General features: G+C 43.2%; 1 protein-coding gene across 8 annotated transcripts; it reads left to right on the top strand.

The window, feature by feature from the left end:
• The first annotated feature begins 139 nt into the window (after positions 1–139).
• Positions 140–22,906, top strand: NUDT5 (nudix hydrolase 5). Of its 8 annotated transcripts, none has more exons than XM_043561924.1 (10): positions 140–247; positions 10,151–10,258; positions 11,488–11,555; positions 15,575–15,624; positions 16,595–16,702; positions 17,606–17,701; positions 18,259–18,360; positions 20,054–20,062; positions 20,197–20,250; positions 22,661–22,906. In XM_043561924.1, exons 2-10 carry the CDS (start codon positions 10,196–10,198, stop codon positions 22,768–22,770), a joined length of 660 nt encoding a protein of 219 aa, XP_043417859.1. In that variant the 5' UTR covers positions 140–247; positions 10,151–10,195; the 3' UTR covers positions 22,771–22,906. The 8 variants fall into 8 exon arrangements, with proteins under 8 accessions (XP_043417859.1, XP_043417861.1, XP_043417862.1 ...); XM_043561928.1 differs by lacking the exon at positions 140–247 and adding an exon at positions 281–447 and having other exon boundaries at positions 17,606–17,677; XM_043561923.1 differs by lacking the exon at positions 140–247 and adding an exon at positions 282–447.
• Positions 22,907–23,298: the final 392 nt, after the last annotated feature.

Genomic DNA, 23,298 nt, shown 5'->3' with positions numbered 1-23,298 from the left:
ACCCTCCCGGAACCCAGGTCTCCCGTCCCGGAAGTACCCGCCGAGCTATTTTGGCTCAAGGACTCTTCCGGTCCATCAAGCCAGGAGGCAGTACCAGAAAAGGGAGCGGAGGAGAATCGCGGGGCGTCCTTGTAGTAGTCACTGATACCCGCACACACGCACAGACGCACGCGAGGCGTCCGCGTCCCGGGAAAGGAATTCCGGAAGTGTTGAGAAGCGGCTTCTAAGAAGTGCCCCGCCCCGGAAGGTAACTTTCTCAGGCGAGGTTACGGGCGGGGATTCTACGGGTACCGGGAGGGGCCGAGTGCACATCCTCATCACCGCGAGGTGAGGCTTTTCCTCCAGCAGTAGCACCGGTGTCTTCTGAGACTGCTGCCTCGGCTTCGTGCTTTCTTCTTTCGTCCCCCTCCCCAAAGGAGTACCCTCCCCTTCACCCCACACCTTGGAGTAGGTAACTGGGCGCGGGCCAATCATGTACAATCCCCTCTTTGGGGAAGAGGGAGGGAGCACATCTGGTGCGTGCGGGCAGCCCCACGCGCGTGTCCCAGTCTGCGGACTGGGTGCGCGACCCGGGAAGCGAGGGGGCGGCCGCTGCGAAGGCGCGGAAAGGAGGGCCAGCTTAGAGAAAACCAGGGACTGGGGTAGAAGAGCCTGGACTATTCGGAGAAGAGAAAGCAGGAAACCACTGCAATTAACTTCATTTGAGTGCAGTGTTCGAAGCATCTGCAAAGAGGATGATCGCACCTCTTCGTTCGTGGAGGGGAACTAGGAGAGATAGGGAGAGAATCCTGGCCGTACGCTCCTGAGGGTTCGACTTTGAAGGTAGAGGAGGAGAGAGAAATTTGGGAACACCGACGAAAGGGGAGAGGAGTCTCTTTTGAGCGTGAAATTCATTTATTCCAGCCCTGCCAAAGTAACAGCCTGGAAAAATACAGCCAGATTGTATCAGTAGCCGGGCCATGCTGGAATCATAAGACTGGAAGAATTCTAGTCTAGTGAAATTTGCAGTATCATTCTTTTTCCTTCTCTTGCCTCCACCACTCCGTTATTTTCCTTATCTCTTCCGTAATGACGTTATCAGATGGCTACGAGACAACAGCATATTTTAAAAGTAAACTTTTGTTTGTGTCTTCAAAAGAATCAGATTCTAGTTGCTGAGAAATGCCTTTTAGAACCTAGCTTTCTTACAACTACATGCCCTGGACTTGCCCCAGTCACGTCTGTCTAAGGGCGTGTATTTTAGGTTTTTTTTTTTTTTTTTAATTGCACGCGCTCCGGAGATCTCCAGGTTGTGAGTTCAGGCCCCACGTTGGGTGTAGAAATTACTTAAATCTTTTGTTTGTTTGTTTGTTTGTTTGTTTTTAATTGCACATTCCGGGCTAAGCAGTTTTAGGTTAGAAAGCAGGAAGCCCACCGACTACGGGCCTCTGTAGAAAAGTATTCATTAGGATAATTACAGGATCCTCTGCCTGTTTGGAGTGAAAAGCTCTTACCCCAAAGAGTTCAATGGTTGGTTTTTCTCAAAAACGCTACTGGCTAAGTGGTTTAGTCGGGAGCATCACTTTTAAAGATACATTTTTCCAAGCAGAGGTAAATTACAATGTTGCAGTATATTCTGGGGGAGGGGAGGGCAGTAGTTTTTCATAAGTGTTTTGAGAGCCAAGATGATGCAGTTCTTTCTGTTTTGAGGGGCAATGAAGTAATATAACATATATTGCTGGGAGAATAGTGCCAGACTGCCAGATTTAGGAGAGACCTGATGTGGGGGAGGGGGGGTTGGAGCAATCCCTCTAAATGTTTGTTTGTTTTGATTTGACTTGGAAATCAACAGGTTACTGCTGAAGGAAATATTAGCAGTGCTGGGGTGAATTGGGATAAGGTATTTTCTGTTGAAGATAATCAATAGATGTATAGGAGGAAGTAGAAACTGGGAACATGGTCACTCCAGGAGGAGTAATATGTTAGCAGCCCAGGAAACCTGAGTGTCGAGGTTGAGGCAGCTGCAAAGCATTAATACAGAGCTGCAGTTATTTGTGCCGAAGCAGCCAAATTTGTAAACTTAAATATAAACACTGCAGGGAAGGAATTTGTTACAGATGTCTTCTATTCAGGCTCTATACTTGAGAAGCAGTGTTCAGTGACTTTTTCGGATTACAGTTAATTTTAAGTAACTAGTTACACATTTAACCAGCCTCAAATAAATCAACATTACAACCAGATGTGCCAGTATTCTGAATGGATACAGCTAAATTCCCTTCCATTATTTTTTAGCCACCATATTTGTCTTTTCTTAGCCATGAAGTGTTTATACTCAAGTTGCTTCAATAAAACCTTTACAACAATGGAAATAGTTGCTTTTTCTCATGCATGCCTGAAAATATCAACAGTTAAGTGATTGTGGAAGAGGGGGTTATTGTGCAATTCCAAATTAAATAATGGAAAAACATTTCCTTCCTTGAATCCCCCTTCTAAATTGATATTTCCATCTACCTGCTGGTTTTACCCACTTGGATATCTTGCCACCATCTCAAACTTAGTGGGCCCATGTTTGAATGCTGTACTGCCCCTTTCTCCTGATGTCCCGATGTCCTTTAAGAACATCTTCTTGCAGTAGCTTTGGAAACCCTGTCCCTAGACACTGGTTTAGGACAAGTAATAAGGTGTCATGTGCAAGTTTCCTTGCCACTGCGGCCACCCTAGACCAAACCTACATTCTCTCTTGCCTGGGCTGTGACTCGTGGTTCTTTGCTGGTCTCATTACTGTAGGCCTGTAACCAATTAACCTTCTCAAGGGTAATTAGTTCCCAGCCGGAACTAAATGTAATGATTATAAATCACCAAGTAGCATAATTTCAGTAGAATGTTAGTTACCTCTTTGCCCACCCAACCCCCACATCTGCCAGAAAAGAAAAGAAACTCGATGACTTTCCATAATTAACAAATTCACTACAGGAAGTCTTCATTATCAAGATAATCGTTGTCAGCAAAGGAAAATTCATATGAAGTGGATCCTTTTGATGTGGATGCCGAAATTTTACCATAAGTGGTGCCAAAGAAGGACCCCTCAAAGTGTTATCTTAAAAAAAAACTGAATTTTTAAAAGTTTTATGACTATAACCAAGACTTAAATGTAGCGATACTAATTGATTATTTGTTCATTATAAATCAAGTGTTTTTTCTGTGTAATTATTCTGAAAGAATGTAGAATGGCATCTTGGTCAGGCCTGAGCATTTGATGTTTGACTTCACAAGGTCATAAAGTTATTTTTGCAAAAAAAAAAAAAAAAAATTTTTTTTTTTTTTTTTGCAAAAATTAACCCTTTCCCACTTAATTTCTTTCAAAATGCCTTATTGTAAATGTCTCGATCTATTCATCAAACTGTTCCGACTGCCTGCCTTTGGTTCATCAGAAGCTTTGCTCATGATTTGAGTTTCCACACCTTTTATTTGGTTGAGTATAAATGGTGTTTCCAACATTTAGTTTTTACCTGGGAGAGAGGAGCCAGCGTGTTTTTTCTTGTGATTTTTTGCTTCACTTTGCAACCTCAGCAAACTGCAAGGATTCCGATATGGTAATAACTGAATAATGACAACCCTGAGTGCGAACTTCCCTCCCTCTTAACCTGAATCCAGCTCTTGTTACTAAGACTGAAATACGTGAGGTTGTGAAAAAGTAACCCTTTCCCTTCTTCCCTGGAGCAGAGAATTTAAGTGCTGTCCTCAAGAGGAGTTTACATAGCAGCAAGAGTTTGTGGCATGCCAGTTAGGGTTGCCCGCAAATTTGGGGGAGGGTCAGGCATCCAGCCAAATCTGCGTAAGCCCTTGGAAATGACTTTGCAAGTATTAACATCATCCATTATATGTGTGGGCTTGGTTTCAGGTGTTTTTTGTTTGTTTGTTTGTTTTGGAGGGGGTTGGGAGGGAAAGGTTGAGAACAACAGAGTTTGCCCAACTCTACTGTACTTTCTCAACCCTTCCCCCAGTTAGTGTTTTTGTTTTTCATCTGGTTCCTTCTACTTCAAATGTTCTCCCTGCCTTCTTGGTATCTAAATCATATCTTAATGACCTCTTAGTAGCAGCCTTTTCAAAGTCTACGATTTTCCCTGCCTCCCAAGTGGATGTGATTTGTCACGCACTTAAAACACCCTGATATCGCATTATCTCTAGGATAGTCGTAGAGAACCAGGCATACCCTCTGGTTCTTTTCGAGTTGAACTATAAGGTCCCCAAAGGCAGGAATATGGATCAGTTTACACTTAGTATATACCTACCCAAATGTTTGAACTGCCCATGCTCATAAAGCCAGCTAGCTTCCTGCCTATCAATGTATGGCCCTCCTAATAATCCTTTGATGTTTTCCCTCACTAGAGTTTTTTGTGTCCTGGGAAAATCATACAGCTAACACATCATAGACCTTCAGTGTTTCAGACCAAACTAAGCGAAAATGCGTTATGTGAATTAAAACAACTCAACAGTATGTATACAGATATTATTTTAAGTCTAATGTGCATATTGGTAAAATGTAGGTGACTTGAAATGCTAGCTAATGAAGTGGAGAAAATTTACACTTTACTTTTAACTCTCAAAATAGCATTGAGTCAGCTCAGGAAAGCTCTGTCACAGTAAGGGGAGGGGGGCGCAGGCTGCAATGGAGCCTCATTTGTTTCTGCGCTGCCTAAGCCTACGTGTAATGACTGCCTGTAATGACTGTCCCCAAATGGCACCATTTAGCTTCTGTTTTTGAAATGCTGCTAAAAATAATATTCTTTTTCTGTTTCAGTAGCATTTTTGAGATGCTTTTATAATCCTGAACATTTTGGGATTCACAGGGTGAAGAATATACTTTGGAAATCACCCTTTAACCTCATTTTTTTTTCCAGTTATTTACACTGTCAGCAGATTGCTACGAAATACTGTTGCCCCTTGGGGCTGATTGCATTCCAAGTAATTACCCTAGAGAGTCCCAGCCCTGTTTGCCACTTTTTTTCTTTCATGTAATTTATGTTTGTAGCTTGTTTTTTGTTTTTCTAGCTCTCTAACATTTCTAGCTTCAGTATTTTTTAATATGATCTGTTGAAACAACTGTTTAGAGCTTAACATTTGCTGACCAAAAATCCAGCTTTTGATTATGGAGACTGTTTTGTAAGGGAGTTTAACCTGGTTAAATGAAGAGTAGTAGATGAGGAGCAGTCCTTCAGAAAAGTACTTTTTCACCTTTGGGCCATCAACAATCCCTTTGACAATCTAAGGGAAGCTATAAAGATACAAAGATAAGGAGACCTAGCAGATAATTTAAAGGAGCTGGTGGCCCCTTTGCCCCTAAAGATACTCACCTGAGGCTGGGGAACTTTCTCCATTTTGTCTAGATTTACTGGCAATCCAGATTAAGAACCCTTTTCATAGAAAAAGTGACAGATTATTTAGCACTTCCTTTATGAACTTCTGGTGGTGCTTATACTTGTGAGGTCTGCAGTTCGCTGTTTTTAAGTTTGAGTAAGCACAGAAAGTTATTCGGGGTCAAAATACCATTTTTCAAAAGGAGGTAGAGGGGCGCCTGGGTGGCTCAGTAAACTGAGCGTTAGAGTTCGGCTCAGGCCATGATCTAACGGTTCATGGGTTCCAGCCCCACATTGGGGTCTGTGCTGACAGCTCAGAGCCTGGAGCCTGCTTCAGATTCTGTCTGCCTCTTTCTGTCCCCTCCCCCACTTGCGTTCGGTCTCTCTCTGTCTCTCAAAGGCAAATAAATGTTAAAAAAAAATGTTTTTTTCAAAAGGAGGTAGAAAATTAATCCAAGTATTTTGCATCATTCTAGACAGATTACGTTGTGCAATAAATGGGGTCGCTTGGTTGCCTAAAGGTTATTTTCTTTTAAGTGTTAGAATTAAAAGCAGAGGAAATAATTCCTTCTCTGATGTATTTGTTACTAATGAAAGGAAATGGAAATCTGGAAGATAAAAATCTAGGTAGATGAAGTTCTTTTATTTGGGTGTAGAGACCACAAATAGTGACGAGCAGCCAACCTTTGATTTAGCTAATGGTTAGTTTTCATGCTGTTTTGATTGCCTCTGACAATGTAGGTTATTTGTCATGTATAAACCAAGGCTAGTTAAAAGTTTACCAGGAATCACTGCCTGTTTTCTTATGCTATATGCCTGTAGCTAAATGACTGCCTCTACATGTCCACATAGCTTACTGTTTTATTACTTTCAAATGTCACAAAATTAAAGGGAGCTTTCTTGATCACTCCACGCCCCCTCCCCCACCATCTTCTCCACTCTTCTTCTTGGCCTTTTTCCGTAAACTTAGCGGCTCTGACATAAATTATGTATGTTATTCCTCAGTTTCCTCCCTTCCCCCCCCCCCACCAGAAAGCGAGCCCCTGAAGGACAGGACCTTTGTCTGTCGTGTGCGCTGCTGTGTCCTCGCAGCACAAGACGGCCTCACTTCCAGTGGGTCTGCTGCGGGGTGCTTTAGCCGAGTTACCTAAGACACACACTTGATGTTGGTTTGTGGGTGTGCTTTTTTACAAACATTAATACAGTTTGTGCGTATCTCTTCAAGGTTTAAATGAGCGTGAAAATGTGTTAACATTTCTTTCTCTCATCTTTATTAAGTGGTTTTTATTTTTTTAGCATAAAGTCATTTTTTCTTACCTAGGGCCTCAAGTTTTGCTTCTTTGCCAAAGTCCTTATTGGAAACTGAAATCGTAGGCTTGCCCACGTAATAATCCACAGGAACCGTATTGATCACATCTTAATAATACAACAGAAATACATTTAATTTTACAACAGAAATACGTGTTGAGTATCAGGCAAAATATACACCCAGAGAACGGTAGAATGGTTGCTTGGGTTCAGTCACTCAGGGCTCCTTGAACTAGACTCCCAGGCTTTGTCAACCTTGAGATTTAAGGTGGCTTTCAACAACCCAACTCTTTGTCTCTTGGGGGTTTTAAAACTGCAGAGGTGATTGTTGTTAATTGAAATACAATTCACATACCATAAAATTCACTTTCTTAAATTGTAAAATCCCCTGGTTTTTAGTGTATTTGCAAGATGGTGCCACCATCACCACTATTTAATTCTAGAACGTTTTTCATCAAAAAGAAACCCCATACCCATAAGCAGTCACTCCCTACCCTCTCCTTCCCCCTAGTCTCTTGGCAACCACTACTCTGCTTTCTGTATCTCTGGATTTGCTATTCTGGGTATTTCATATGAATGGGATCATACAATATTTGGCCGCCTGTGTGTGACTTCTCTCACTTGACATAATGTTTTCAAGGTTCATCCATGTTGTAGCATGTATCAGTACTTCATTGCCTTTTTTTTTTTCTAAGTTTATTTATTTTGAGGGAGACAGAGCACACGCATGTGGGGGAGGGGCAGAGAGAGAATTCCAAGGAGGCTTGGCAGTGGGGGCTGGGATTCACAAACTGTGAGATCATGACCTGAACTGAAGCCAGATGCCTAACCAGCTGAGCCACCCAGGGGCCCCTGTACGGATGAATATTATTCCATTGAATGGAATACCACATTTCATTTATCCATTCGGCAAATGATGGACATCTAGGTTGTTTCCACTCTGGAGCTATTACAAATAATACTGCTCTGAACGTTTGTGTACAACATGTTTCACTTCTCTTGGGTGTATATATACTAGGAGTGAAATTACTGGGTCACATGGGACCTCTGTGGTTAACCTTTGTAAGATTGTTTTCCGAAGCGACTGCACCATTTTGTATGCCTTCTGGCAGTGAATGCCAGTTTCTCCACATCCTCACCAACACTTGTTATTACCAGTCTTTTATTATAATCATCATCATAGGGGTGAACTGTGGTATCTCAGTGTGGTTTTGATTTGCCTCTTTCTGATGGCTAACAACACTGAACATATTTTCATGTGCTTATTGGCCATTGTGTATCTTCTTTGGAAAAATGTCTATCCAAGTCCTTTGCCTATTTTTAATTATGTTATTTGTCTTTTTAATTACTGGGTTTTAAGGATTTTTTTTTTTGCATGTTTCAGATAGAGTTCTATCAGATTTATAAATTTTTTCCCCCATTTTGTAAGTCGTTTTTCACCATCTTGATGGTATCCTTTGAAGCACACAAGTTTTTAATTTTGATGAGGTCCGGTTCATCTGCATTTTCTTGGAATGCCTGTATTTATGTGTCACATCTAAGAGATTATTGCCTAAGATCATGAAGATATACACTTTTTTTCCCCCAAGAGTCTTGTAGTTTTAGCTCTTACGTTAGATCTTTGATCTGTTTTGAGTTAATTTTTATATATGGTGTTAGGTAGAGGTTCATTTTCGTCCTTATGAATGTATGTGTCTAGGCCCAGAACAATCTCTTGAAAAGTCTATTTTTTTATCCCCCTTGAATACATGGCACTTTTGTTGAAAATCAGTTAAGCAGGGGGACCTGCGTGGCTCAGTCAGTTGAGCACCCAACTCTTGATTTTGGCTCAGGTCATGATCCCAGGGTCATGGGATTGAGCCCCACATCAGGTTCTGTAGTGATCATGGAGCCTGCTTACGATTCTTTCCCTCTGCCCCCTTACTCTGCTCGCACTCTCTCTCTCTCTCAAAAAAAAAACAAAAAAAAAAAAAACAATTGACCATAAATCTGTGGGTTTAATTCTGGAGTCTCTTTTCCAGTAGTTTATATGTCTATCCTTATGCCAGTACCCACACCATCTTGGTTACCATGGAGCCTGTTTCAGATTCTCTCTGTCTCCCTCTGCCCCTTTCCCCTGCTCGTGCTCTCTCTCTGTCTCTAAAATAAAAATAATAAATTGTTTTAAAATGACAAGAAAACAGAAAATAGTAAGAAAAAGGCAAGACAGAAGATCAGTTCGGGAAGTGCAACAGTTCCTGAAAGAAAGAATAGAGAAAATGAGGAGATTATCTGTGAAATAATTCGAGAAAAGTCCCCCATAAGCGCAGTACGGTTTCCAGACTGAAAGGACCCACTTGACAAAATAAGGGAAGGGGATTAAAAGGTACAAACTTCAGTTATAAAAAAGACACGGGGACGTAATGTACAGCGTAGGGAATACAGTTAATATTGTAACAACTTTGGTGACAGATGGTGGTAGATTTAGCATGGGAATGACTTCATAATATATGTAAACATTGAGCCACTATGTTGTATACCTGAAACTAATACAATATCGTACGGCCACCACATTCAATAAAAAAAGAAGGACCCATTTGAGTACTCAATGCAATAACGTCTACGTGAAGGCATGAATAACCACAGATTTCCTGAGAAAGAAAACAGGCCACATAGAAAAAGAATCAGGAATCAGAATGGCTTCAGATTTCACAGCAGCAGCACCAGAAGCCAGACAACTGAGCAGTGCCTGCATATTTCTGGTAGAAAGTGACTTTCAGCCCATAATTCTGTATGCAGCCAGGTTATTCAGCCCATTTTGAGGGCAGAAAAAGATTTTGAGACATTCAGGGTACAAACGGGAGAATAAGCCAAGAATAGAGGACGTAGTAGTGGATAACAAAAGAGAGGGAGCCTTCTCTTTCCACAACAGACATGGTGGTACTTGTCAGCTCATGGGCAACCGTGACTCTGATAATGTGTTAAAACTTCAAAGTGAACGGGCCACAATGGGATTGTGTTTAATTCCACTGAACCGCACATTTCGAAATTTTCAAAATGGTATTATATCCATTTACTACCAGTTTAAAACAAAAAAAGAAAAAAAGATACACGGGAGGTAGAAAGAGCCAGCCCATGCCACTCTTACAGTTGAGCTGTAAAGGGTAGATAAGGGGCAGTAGTTAAGGGGTGGGAGTGAGGAATGGCATACAATTTTTGAACTGTTTACCCTGGAAAGTTTAAATTTGGAGTCAGAAAATGCAAGAATGTATATGTAAGTGCCTGATGCCCGCCCAGAAGGAGCTCAGCCCACATGGGCTGAATCTCACTGGGCCGGCTGTTGGTTCTTTTTGGGTGTTTCCTGGGGCCTCTGCACTGACCTTCCCTCTAGGGCAGTTCTCCCAAGCTCACGTGAGCTTTGATGACAAATAAGTCTTTTCACCACGTGAAGTACTTTGACCAGCAGCCTCTGTTCAAATGTTGAATTCAGAAAAATAACTGTAGCCTAAACAAATCTTATCTTACAGCGTGAACTTCTTGCCTGAGCATTGTAAAGACTGACTGGTTTGAAAATGGAAAACCAAGAACCAGCGGATCCTTCTCAAAATACCAAACAGTCTATTATTTCAGAGGAGGTATAAATTGTTTTTCACTACCCTGCTCTCTCCCCACACACAGCCAAGTCCAAATGAAATGTGTAGACTGTCGTTTCAAATGATTGTATTTAATTCTTAAAGACAGGTTTTAAACATTGTTCCTGCTCCCTTTTTAGGACTCAGGGACATTTTGCTCTTGTGTGGGAGCAATCGTGTATCTCTTAATTATATGCACTCGTGAAATTGAGACTGTTTTAAAGCGGATTTTGGCTCTTCGTACAAAAAGTCTCAAATTTTATTAAAAGTTTGCCCGGGTAGAAGAATTAGTCCTCTGGGAGTTTTAGGGTTTAGACATTTCATATTTAAGCCTCGCATCTTCGTTAGCTGTTTATGGTCCCAGTATATATGTTTAAGAACAATAAAAACCTAAGTTGTTAGTTGTAGTCTGAATTCCAGAACTAATATACGTCTTACATGTTATTCAGTTTAGCTTTTAATAAGTCTCTTCCTGCAGGAACCATTGGAATGGATAAATTTTAAGTCCTTCATCTTGGAACTCTGATCTTGACACCTTCCTGCGGTTGTTTATGATTTAAAAGTCTTTCCATGTTGTCTGTGAATAGATCTGCTGATAATTATTAGGTTGCTGCCGGCCAGAAGTAAAAGATAGGATAGTAAGAAAAAGGCTACTGCTTTCTGTCCGCAGCGAAACTCCCCTCTCAGTTGAGTATAGTGCCGTAGGAACGTTAGTCCTCGTAACCGAAACTCGGTGTCTAGGCAGAGTGACCCTGGGCTGGGTGGGAAACCCACGTGTCACTGGAAATGCAGTCGTTGGACACGGTCTCCTCAGTCAGCCTTCCCATGTCGTCACTGACTAAAACGCCAGCGAGGAGTTTCCACCTACTGAACATACCGGTGTGACGGGCCCCAGGCTCAGAGCATAGAACGCTGGGTCCCAGAAAACCCCTCACTTCTTCGTCCTTCGTCCTCCCTCTCTACCTACAACCCCCCCGCCCCCGCCCCCACCGCCAGGACTTTTTCAACTATCATCTCTTTTCACCTCTCAGTATTACTTCCAAAACTCCAAAAAGAAGCAGAACCACCCTTCAGGAAGATAGCTTTCCATACTTCGAACTGAAAACCTGCACTAATTATTGGGAGGGAAACGTGATCCCTGGGAGGGCCACACAGAGAAAATCTGAAAGAAAACACACCTTCTAAATAAAATCCTCGGTTTAAAAGCCTCCCAACTTATTGTCTCCTTTTAGTTAATTTCAGAAGGAAAATGGGTCAAGCTTGAAAAAACAACGTACATGGATCCTACTGGTAAAATAAGGTAAATGATTTTTTTCCCTTTTGTAAAATGCTCGGTATTCGGGTTCTCGGGGTCTCCGCTTACTGTTTGACATGAACTCTGATACTTTTCTTATTGTAAACTCGATCTTAAATGAGAAATCTAATTCAGTATTTTCCCACTCTCAGAATGTTTGGATCACTTCTCATCTCCGAATACAAGCACATTGTAAATTTGTTACATTAACTAATCAGGAATTGATTTCAACACCATTCTCCCTGAGTAGATTAGTATGAACCTGAAATTTTGGTCCGAGCCCCACCGAAGCCAATAAAGCAGCAAAGTAATTAACAATCCAGATTGCCTCGTCCGAATCATACCAGGTTTTAATTTCTAAATTAGGATGAAGGAGAGAACATTGCTGGGTTTGAGGTAAAACTTACATGCTTTACACCTTGCTCACGGAAACGTAAATTGGAAAAAAAGAAAAAAAGTTTTGCAAAACATTTCACAGTATGTACCAATTGCTCGTAAAGATATAACACCCTTCAATCCAAGTAACCCCACCCCTGAGACTGTTTGGAGTCAGATTTATGCATGAAAAATGTTCACAAAATTAAAAAAATAAAAACAAATCGAAAGCACCCTAACCATCTTAAAAATGGGGAAATAATTGTTATAGTGTAGCATGATAAAAGAATATGTACAGTATGAAGGCATACAGTCAATGATATTACAACAACTCTGTAGGGTGACAGATGGTTACTACATTTACTGTGGTGACTTGTATATAACTTGAGTGACTATGTTGTACACATCAGATACAATATTGTATGTCAATTCTCAGTTTAAAAATGGGGAAATAATTTTTTAGTGTATTCATTTGGTAAAATCTATGCAGTTATCTACAAAGCATATTCTGAAGACAATCTAGCAAGTTGAGAAAAGTTATTAAGTTGATGATAAAATAGGAAATTGTGTATATGCTTTTTAAATTCTTTCCAAATAATATATAAGAAAAGGCCAGAAGGAAAATTGGCAAAACATTAATGGCATCTGTGTGGTAAACCTGTTTTCTTCTGTTTTCCACGTTTTCTGTTTAGAATTTTTTCTTTCGGCCCCTGTCACTGCCCTGAAAAGAAATTTTTTGAAAATTATAATTAACTATCAGAAAAAAAAGTGTTAAAATAGATTAAACATTTCCCTAGTGAAATATGAAAAGGAATGAGATAGAATGAGAAAATATAAAAATGTAACTAAATATTAAAGTATCCAGATTACATGATATATTGATTCATTAAAAAAAAAAAAAAAACAAAAAACTCCATTTGCTAAGTGATCAAATGAGAATACAGAGTTTCTTCATGAGGAAATACTTCTGTCATCAGCGTGAAAGTACATGGACTTGCCAGTAATTGAAACCACTTCAATTATCTCTGCTAAACTAGCAAAAATATTCCTAAGGGCCAGTGTTGGAGAGCTGTGGGAAACATCAAGCTATCCATAGCACTCTTAAATTAAAACCCCAAAGCGAGAAAGCCAACCATGCTACCGCCCGTCAACACAGTGGATGTTCTGCCTTCGGCAGAACACTTGTTTAAAGAGACTGATGTGCAGAACTAAACAGGAAATAAATAGCGGGGACAGGAATACAATACAGAAATGTGGCCAGGCCCGAGCCTGAAGGAACACAGTATGTTCAAATGGACTGATGTTTGTGAAAACGTAGATTGGCACCCAGTTTGTAGTGATACAGTTTGGCTCTCTTTTCCCCGTTAAGCTATTAAGGTTTATAACACAAATATGCCTCTTAACACTAATTAAAGAGTACGTGTTGGTTTGCACCACTTCATCTCTTCACTGGACTCCTCTTCCTCCTTCAGCATTTCTTAATCAGGGACGTGCGTCAGAATCACGTGGAGACTCTTTTCGGGATACTCGTGTCCAGGTCTCACTTCCGGGGAGTCTGTTTGAGTAGCTGAGGCATGCACTGAAAAGCCTAGCGAGTACCTGCTTATGTGGCCTGCTTATAGCATGTTCACCTCCTTTCTTGCACGCGTAGGTCTTCCTCGTGAACTCCAGGGAGCTCGTAGGCAAAGCACTGACATTTCTACCGGAGTGTCAGGCTTTGAAGAGGGAATCCCCGTGCTTTGCCATAGGTCATGACGTATAAACTCATAAAATGTTTTATCTGTTACCTGATGCAAAAGCATGTCGGTAAGGATGAGAGCAGCTGGAAAATCCTTTGTTCTACCATGTTATTCATGGGTACAGATACGGAGTTGAGTCTAGCAGTGTAAACCTATGCTGGCAGTGTGCCCCTGATGGACATCGGGACAGAGCTGAAGTCATCCTTCGGTGCCCTTCCTGCCTCCTGCGTTTGTTGACCAGGGGAGGAACGCAGAGCAAGCTTTCTCCTATGACAGCTACTCAGAAAACGGAGTCGCTTAACTAGAATCAATTCTAACGCCACAAGAGGCTTTTGAGCTAACATACTCTTAATTCCCTAGTTTTACGCCGGAGGGAACGGTCTCACGGGATGTGTGGCTGTGCGCTCAGCTGGTAGGCAGGTGGAGACTGAGATTGTCTGACTCGGTCAGACGCTCATCTTTCAGAGTCCCTTGAAGATGACCGGAGCTCCCATGGGGCATCCCTGTTCTAGGATCCCGTGTAAATGCGTTTATATTTCATGGTTCACGATGTATGGCTCGTTACTGGTTATTTTACATCATCTTAACCATAACCATGCTGCTCTTTTGTTTCCCTTATTCCTAGAGTATCTGGGATGGCGCCTTCACGGCTCCTCCCAGCACTGCCTTCTTCAGTCTTTAGGACTAACCCTGAGGGGTGGCACAGAGAGCTGAAAAGGTTTTCATCTCTTGCCATCTGTACTATTTACTTACCAGAGTTGCTTGTTGGTTGGCTTCTTGTTACTAACAGGAATGTCGGACGGTTGTGAGTCGTCACAGCAGCGTTTGGCTTCCACCCGTTCATTTTGACACACTCGCTGCTCGAATTTGGGTATAATATTGAGAGATCTACAGTTTACAGAAAGGTGTTTTTTGGGTTTTTTTAAACTAGACTAAATACCGGGATTTCTTTCACAGAAACGTGACACAGTCCAACCCAGCCAGATAAAAAGTGCGAGGCTCCCCCCACATGGCCCGTCTCATCATTCCTGCTCTTCTGGAGGGAGGCGGATGTTGACGCCTTCCTTACTCGGGTCCCCAGAGCCACTCAGATGTCTTACTTCTCCCAGATCCAAAGCTGAACTGCTTCTCCACTTTCATTTCTTACCACTGCTTCTTTCCAGTTCAAGGGAGAAGAGAGTGAAGGGGACTTTGCCTCATATGTCCTTCCCCTTCAGACAGCATTGTACCAGTAACCGGATTCTCGGGACGCTGTTCCCCAGAAACAAACAGCCCATCGGGAATAAAGCCATAAAAGGGAGCAGAAACCTACCATTCTTCATCTCACTTTCTCCACTCTGGACCGTTTTCCCCTTAGATAAGAGAGATCTCACACGTGCAAACTAGAGCACTCACCTAAATGTAATAATTCCTCAATTCGTAAATGGGACGGCCCTGCTTTCTAAAATTGTTATTTAGGTCACATATAAATAACTGTCTCAGTGGTTCCTATTCTGCAGAGTATCTTTTGCTCTTAGCGAAAAGGCTAGAATTCTCCTAGGAGCTTAATTTGCACAGACTGGTCAATACTTTCATTTACTGCTAACCTGTAGATTTAGGATCAAACTGAAATCTTCCCAGTGAATGATCTGAAAGGCAGCTCAAGCGATCAGTAGGCCTTCTGTTTAGATAGTGCTCAGAGGGTCAGGCGTGGGTGGCACGTTTTCTTCAGAAGAAGTTTCAGAAGCTACAGGAAAGCACGATGGAAGTGGCTTTTCCCATATAGATCTGTACTGTCGTGGTCTCCTTGGCCATTATCATTATTACACTCGCATGCTTCGCATTTGTAAAGTTCTGGTTGTGGACTGAAAACCCAAGGGCATTCTCCTCTGTGACGTTAGTGATTTTGTTTTTGCTTCTCTGCCTGAACAGAACGTGGGAAACGGTGAAACGTACGACCAGGAAGGGGCAGTCGGCCGATGGTAGGAGTGCAAACCCCTTACGACTCTTCATGGAGGAAGTCACCGTGCTTTACTGCAAGAGGCGGGGTTCTTTTTACTTTAACCCAGACCTCAGAGCAGCTCTCTTCGATTATGGTCTTTTATGTTTAAGTCTGGTATTCCTTTTTGCAGTGCTTTGTGGCTAAATCAGGCTTTCTCTGTAAATAACTTCTGGCTTCAGTCCCAGTGTTTTTGAGGGAAAGGTATACTAATATTTATAGCCAAACAGAAGTCAGTATAATTTGAAGCCACATACTGCATCTAGATAGGACTTCTAGAAATCCTGTGTTCTGTTCAAAGGACCTAGGTGAGAGCCTTTCGTTTGGAAAAATATTTGGCACTACTTTATGATGGACCAGTTGCTTTATAAATTGAGAAGGATGCGGAATTAGGAGAAGAGACTATCCATTCAGTTCACATTCCCTTCTAGGCATAAATGCACTGACTGCAAAGATCCTGAGAATCACCTGTGCTCTGGGGGAAGTGGGCAATAGGTCTTTGTTTTTCCCTTTCATTCCTCCCTTTCATCTTGTTCTCTTTTTAGTGGAAGTAAACAGAGTAGCTGCCACAGCTGCTGTTTTGGTCTGCCGGGAGAGTTGGGTGGAGGGAGGTAGCCAAGAACTACTTGTGGGCAATTTGTGTTTTCCAGAACGCACTGGGGTTTTGTCTGTGTTCTGTTGTAAGTAAAATATTTCTCTCTTGGGAGAAAAGGTCCTTTATCCTAAAACAATAGACTCTAACTTAGCATCTACTACAAACACTGGGGCTGACTCCATTTACTGCTGAAAGGAAATACAAGCACACGAGATCAGTGAAAACGGCCTGGCTGCTGCAGGTTGAGAAATAGGTCTCGGCAGAGGTTAGCGTAGGCAGGAATTTGGTCCTTGACCCTGTGCCAAGTACTCCCTGACCTTTCATGAGGGACCTCCTTGGTTTTATCTCCTGGTCACAGGTGTGGCGGTCATCCCAGTGCTGCAGCGGACACTTCATTACGAGTGCATCGTTCTGGTGAAGCAGTTCCGACCGCCCATGGGAGGCTACTGCCTAGAATTCCCTGCAGGTGAGTCCCTAACCGCTGGGCCGAGCACCTAGAACAGCCAGAACGGCAGTGCTTGGACATTTAACACCTTTTTATGTGTCTCGGCGGTTTTAAGTTTTAAAGAAAAAAAAAAGCATCCCTCAAATGCACTCTTTGATGCACTGACCCCCCAAAGCGAGGCGAGGGTCTGTGAAATAATCCAAGTTCTACCGTCTTCCCCACTTGGCCTCCCTGGTTACTGCTGGCTTTGAGCACGCCCCGCCCCCAGTCCGCCAGCCTCCCATCCTCCTCACAGGTGATTCTCATCCGGGCATTTCTCTGCGGCCTCAGTATTGCTCTGTGAGGGAGGAAAGCAAGATAGGTGACAGGGTCACATGAGGAAAACGGAAAAGAATGACAGGCTTCCTGGGCCATGCCACAGAGCCAGGTCCGTGAGCCGCGCCAGGGGGCCAACAGCAGCACCGAGCCAGCTCTCCTCACGGGTCCGCGCTGTCTGTGCTGCAGAGATGCCCACGGGAACAGTCGAGGTCTGAATAAGAGGAACAGCTGTCGGAACCTACTTACTCTGCCTGCGGTTTTATTCTTTTGCTTTTTTTTCTTCTTTTCTAAAGAGAGGGTGAGCGCGTGAGCAAGGGAAGGACAGAGGGAGAGGGAGAGAGAGAGAGAATCCCAAGCAGGCTCCGTGCCCAGTGCTGAGCATGATGTGGGGCCCGATCTCATGACCTGAGCTGAAATCAAAGGTCGGACGTGCAACCGACGGAGCCACCCAGGCGTCCCTGCCTTTTCTCTTAGAAAAGTTCCAAGCCTCAGTCAGTGTCACCTGTGCAACCGCTGCCCACAGTCCTCTGATTCCTCGCGTAGCTCCCAGCAGTACGTCAGGAGAGGGTTTCCCTGTCGCACCTCACAAAGGATTTGGACTTCCAGGTCTCATCGATGATAACGAAAGCCCGGAAGCAGCAGCTCTTCGGGAACTTGAGGAGGAAACTGGCTACAAAGGTGATGTGGCAGAGTGCTCTCCAGGTTTGTACTGCTCTCCGGGTGTGCGCTTGGGGACAGACCCTTGAAAATTAGCCAGCCATTACACTGTGCGTGGTGTGAAGGATCTTGCGTTGAGGCTCATCCACAGAGGAGAAATCCCAACTAGGTTCGGTCACTGTCTACAGGCGAGTCTCTCTCCGCGCGAGGGCAGGTTTGAACAAGGAGGCCCTGAAGCTGGAGAAGAGATGGGAAATTCGCTTACCTTCCAGAGTTTCTCAGATCCTGAGCTTTATTACCTCATCCACGTGCCAGGCTCCTCACTAGATTTTTTTTCTCAATGTGGTGAAAGGACCTGACAACACGTCAGCACCGTCTCACCCCCAGACTTAGCGCGCTTAACCCAGGAACTCTGGAGGGAAACACGTATGCTGTGCTGTCCCACAGCATATACTGAGCACATCGGGCCGGGTGTAGTTTTCCCGCACGGGCTCCGTGGGCACTGTGAATCATGAGCCCGGTTTCCTTCCGAAGGCATTTAAGTAATGAAACGTGTCGTGTCGGACCGGTGTCTGAACTTGAGCGTTTGCTTCTCTCCACAGCTGTATGTATGGATCCGGGCTTGACAAACTGTACCACACACATCGTGACGGTAACTATCAACGGAGATGATGCTGAAAACGTGAGGCCTAAGCCAAAGCCAGGTGAGTGTGCACCGGCCGCGGTTAAGGTGGTTCTGTCGCACTGATGATTGGTTAACTTGCTATTGCCTTGGTTTTTGATTTGTGAGAAGAGGAACAGGGTTCTAGATACTTCAGTACTCTGGGCTGTTTTGCTCATCGTGGGTCCTGTAGCATTTTTAACTCTTAACTGATTTTTAGGTGTTCTTTACAAATGTTAAATTCTCACATTTCCCTATCTTCTGTATGGAGTTTATTCCCACTTAGGATTATGAGCCCGAGGTCTGAAGAGGAAACAGTGAACACCTTCAGAATCACAGATGTGTGTCTTTGTGTGTATTATAAGAATGGCAGAAGTACTTATCACTGAGTTCCGTACTTAGAGAAACGTTTAAGAACTTCCTTGCTCTGTTAGATTTCTTAGCAAGTTTGGGCTCCAGCTTTGATGCTTCTGTCAGTTCCCTGTCGTCTCCCACCCCGTTAAAGGGGGTGTCAGGTAGCACAGCCATATTCTTCCGTTTCTCATCACCTCGGTGGCTCCTGAATGTGTCAGGGCCCATCACAGCTGATTTTAAATGTTCGATGTTCAAACTCGCAAGTAGGCACCTAACGTGCCATGAAGCAGCCTGCCAGTCCTCAGAGGTGAACAGAACCACCGTATCAAATCCCCTCGGAGGTTTATACCCCAAAGCACAAAGCTCATGTAGGGACTTGCATACCAGTGTCAGCACAGTCCCCAAAAGGTGGACGCCACCCAAGTGTCCACTAGCAGATGAGTGGACCCACAAAATGTGGTGTAGATGCCCCGTGGAATACCATCCAGCTGTTAGAGAAACACGCTGGTGCCTGCTGTGGTAGGGTGACTTTTGATAATGTCGCGCCGAGTGCTTTGGGAAGCCAGACAAAAAAGCGTAAATAGGGGCCCTTGGCTGGCTCGGTCACATCTGGGGGGTGTGAGTTCAGGCCCCACATTTGAGTGTAGAGTTTACTTAAGAAAAAAAATTTTTCAAGTGTAAATATTGTGGTTCCACTCATACGAGGTTACCTAAAATATTCATAGAAACAGAAAGTAAACTAATGGGCACCGAGTTTCTGTTTGGGATGCTGAAAAGGTTCTGGAGAAGGATAGTGCTGATAACTGCACAACACTGTGAATGTATTTAATGCCTTTAAATTGTATTTTCAAAAATGGTTACTGGGCACCTGAGTGGCTCAGTCGTCTAACTTCAGCTCAGGTCATGATCTCATGGTTCACGGGTTCAAGCCCCGCGTCGGGCTGTGTGCTGATGGCTCAGAGCCTGGAGCCTGCTTCGGATTCTGTGTCTCCCTCTCTCTCCGCCCCTCCCCTGCTCTCTCTCGCGCTCTCTCAAAAATTAACACTAAAAAAATGGTTAAAATGGTAAATTTTATATACTTTAACAACTTAAAAATACCTGTGTGTATTATCATAGAGTATGCTTTCAATTTGGCTATTAAAATTTGATTTGGAGAACAAATTCTGTACTGTTGGAATGTTTTTTACATAGATTCTAACAGAATCTATAGAATCTGATTCTCCATAGATCACACACAGAATCTAACGTACATAGATTGGATTAGTAGAGACCCAGGTCTCTGTTGAAGTCTCAGACCCTTTTCGGTATGTCTGGCACTAACCTCTTCCAGTGTTTGACCAGAGCAGGCCTTGCTGCAATGTCCTTCTTCTGTTTCTTTTCAGGAGATGGAGGTACGTCACCCAACTCAGCAGTGGCTGACGTGCGTATGGCTTAGCGCAGTGGAAATGGCTACAGGCATGTTGTGGCGTTCTGGTAGGCTCTCTTATTCTGGAGCTTTGTTTTCACTTGCACTTTCTTTGTTTAGAATTTGTTGAAGTAATTTCCTTACCAAAGAATGACCTGCTGAAGAGACTTGATGGTAAGCATTCTTAAGACTGCCAGTTTTCTCAATTTTCCCCACCCCCAGTCCCATTCAGGAACTAAGTATAATTCCATTTCTTTATATTCTTCCTCGTTAAAGCCAAATACCTAGAAATGTTAGAGAACTGCAGTTAACCAACAATGATTTTCTTTTCTGGGTGGCACTGAGTTTGAAAATATGAGCAAAACATTCTCTGTCAAGTTGAAGGCTTTCAATGGGATTTTTTTTTTCTATAGAATAGCCAAAACTATATTCCTGCAGATTAGCCAAAACTTCTGTACCTCATGTCGCTAATCCATGGCACTGAAGAGGCCTAAGTAGGTATCTCTTAGCTGATCCTCAAAAATGCTAGCATGTTGGATGGTACTTTGTGCAGGGTAGAAGTGAAAGGAGAATTTAACAATATTCTTTCTACAAAGACTGAGGTATCTGCTATATACAAAGAGCAACATGCTGATATAATGAACCAAACTAACAGCGTCACCCCTAGTAAATTACTGGTCATGAAATTACATTGTGTACTTTCTGGCCAGCCCATCTCCTAGGGATTTTGTAAAAAATTCAGTAAGCCTATGTGGGCAGATTAGGATAGGCTGACTGGAGCGTGACAGAGACCCTTCAGAGGGAGCTCCTCCATGCCGGCTGCTAATTCCCCGATCACTCCTTTGTAAAGGAACAGACAGTCGTCATGACTTGAATGTTTGAAAGTTTTTACTTCAAAACTTAACTTGAAGCACAATTTGACCTGAGGCTTTGAGGGCTGTCTCTTCCTCCCCTTCCGTAAGTACCAGTGGCTTACAATTTTATTTCTAATGACTCTCTTGTTTTAAAAGTAAGCATGAGGGGCGCCTGGGTGGCTCAGTCGGCTAAACGTCTGACTTCAGCTCAGGTCATGATCTCACTGTCTGTGGGTTCGAGCCCCACATCGGGCTCTGTGCTGACAGCTCAGAGCCTGGAGCTACTTCGGATTCTCTCTCTCTCTCTCTCTCTCTCTCTCTCTCTGCCTGTCCCCCACTCGTGCTCTGGCTCTGTCAAAAATAAACACAAATTCATAAATTAATTAAAAGTAAAGATGAGCTTCCAAGAGCTACTGTGATTCAGATTCCTAGAAAGCTTCCCTTCCTGCTTTGCCTTTTTAAAAACTAGACCTAAGGTAACAAGTACCTCAAGATCTCAGTCCGGATGAGAAGTGCTCATACTGGAGAAAGCCCTAGTTTCCTCAGAGAGCTGTGGCTGCCAGTATGGGGCAACACATCTTTGAGTCTGTCGGGTCTGACTGGGTCTGAGGTTCCGCCGTATATGGGTTACGACCTTGAACACATGCCACAGCCTCTCCTGGCTTTTCTCCTGAAACAGGAACGAGAGGTCGCCCCTGTCTCTGGGGAGGCGTGAGTACAATTAAACAAGACAGTGGGCACAAAAGGACTTAAATGTTAGATGCTATATGTCTTTACTGCATTTTTATATTAGAGAAGTATTCTTTTAAAGAACGTCCTTCTCCCTTCCACCTAACTTAACCTCCCTGGATCTAGGCTTGGAAGAGGGGGCAGTACATAGTGCGAGAGGGAGGAAGGAAGGTAGACGGGGACAGATCTACAGGAGGAGGAAGGGGGGAAAGAACCAGTTTTCCTAGCTTTATTAGGTTGGAAATATAGTAATCAAACCATTTATTCCACAAGTCACATTTGAGAGATTGGGAGGGAAGTATCCAGAGTTCGGGTGGTTACACAGAATAGCTTTCAGCACTTCCCCAGCCCCCGCCCTGCACAGAGGAGTAGGACGCCAGCCTCCCTTCCGGGATCAACGTGTCTCTGAGCTTGCGCCTAAACTAGTGGCTGGGAGAACAAGTGACAGATTCCAGGTCCGATAACCTCCACCTGAACAAAACAGAAGTTCCCCTCAAAGCCCATGGTACGACGTACGCTCCCGCGGCCTTGTTCTGGAATTCTCTAGAATTCCAGTCCTGTCGTGCACGCGGCTGAACTTGTAGGCGGAAAATCAGTGCTGTCTGGCAGCAGAGAGGACGCACGAATCCCCAGATAAGGCACTGAAGGGTCACCACAGCAGCGCTCTAGAGTACACTCTAAAAGAAGTAGTGATTTGCATCTATAGACTTACAGCTTTGCTGTTTTAACGCATCAAGTCCTCACCTCTGATATGTGTGATCTGCCTTTCTTCTTTCTTCTTGTTCTAGTCTTTTGCTGGAAATGTAATCCTGCTTCTATATCCTTTTCTCTTCTGACTAGAGCAAGGTCCTTGAAGGCAGAAGGGGTCCTGTTCACCGCTGTATCTCTATCTAGCATTGTAACCGGCACATAGTAGGAGCTCAGTCTGGATTGATTGATTGATAAGGGGCATTCTCCTTTATTCTCTTCATTATCTAACTTGTATTCTTTGCTTCCTGTAGCTCTGGTAGCTGAAGAACATGTGACAGTGGACGCCAGGGTCTATTCCTATGCTCTGGCACTGAAACATGCAAACACGAAGCCGTTTGAAGTGCCTTTCCTGAAGTTTTAAGGCCAAAGGACAGTAGCCATGTTTTTACAAACAAGACCACCCACCAGGCCTCCTTCACTAAGACTTTGTTATTCAGCTTAGCTTAATGTAGATTTGAAATTAGTTTTTTCATTAAATAAAAGCAACACAGAATACATGTGGTGATATGGAATTGTATTACAGGGAGGCTGTAGCCTTCATATTTAAATGCTAAACTCCAGCAAATATTAATGAAAAAGAACATAAATGCAGGTATGTTTAATCCAGTGTGTTTTAATCCAGTCTAGTCCAGGAGATAAAGGTATTTCTAGAGGAAAAAAGACCTGAATTCCAAATTAGGTCAACCGCACCCACCCTCAGCCCCCATATAAACTTCTGTAACGAGGTATGCAAATAACTATTTACCGTATTACTGTTGAAACAAAGATTTTTTATAAACAGATTTTTTTTAAAAAGAAAGACCTATGTAGGGACTTTTTTGGTCTCCTAATTGCTGTATGGAATTAATATACATCCCTGCAAAGCAGAGAATGTACAATCAACAGAGAG

Source organism: Prionailurus bengalensis, chromosome B4 (assembly GCF_016509475.1).
Source record: "Prionailurus bengalensis isolate Pbe53 chromosome B4, Fcat_Pben_1.1_paternal_pri, whole genome shotgun sequence".
NCBI lineage: Eukaryota > Metazoa > Chordata > Mammalia > Carnivora > Felidae > Prionailurus > Prionailurus bengalensis.
Note: the sequence above shows the minus strand (reverse complement) of the source record. Positions and strands in the feature narration are given on the sequence as shown.

What these genes read in the sequence shown, in the direction of transcription:
- NUDT5 (XM_043561924.1), top strand. Translation starts at nt 10,196, where the DNA reads ATGGAAAACCAAGAACCAGCGGATCCTTCTCAAAATACCAAACAGTCT. An exon ending in AGTCTATTATTTCAGAGGAG is followed by an intron (nt 10,259 to 11,487) that starts GTATAAATTGTT and finishes GTCTCCTTTTAG; the next exon opens with TTAATTTCAGAAGGAAAATG. An exon ending in CTGCCTAGAATTCCCTGCAG is followed by an intron (nt 16,703 to 17,605) that starts GTGAGTCCCTAA and finishes TTGGACTTCCAG; the next exon opens with GTCTCATCGATGATAACGAA.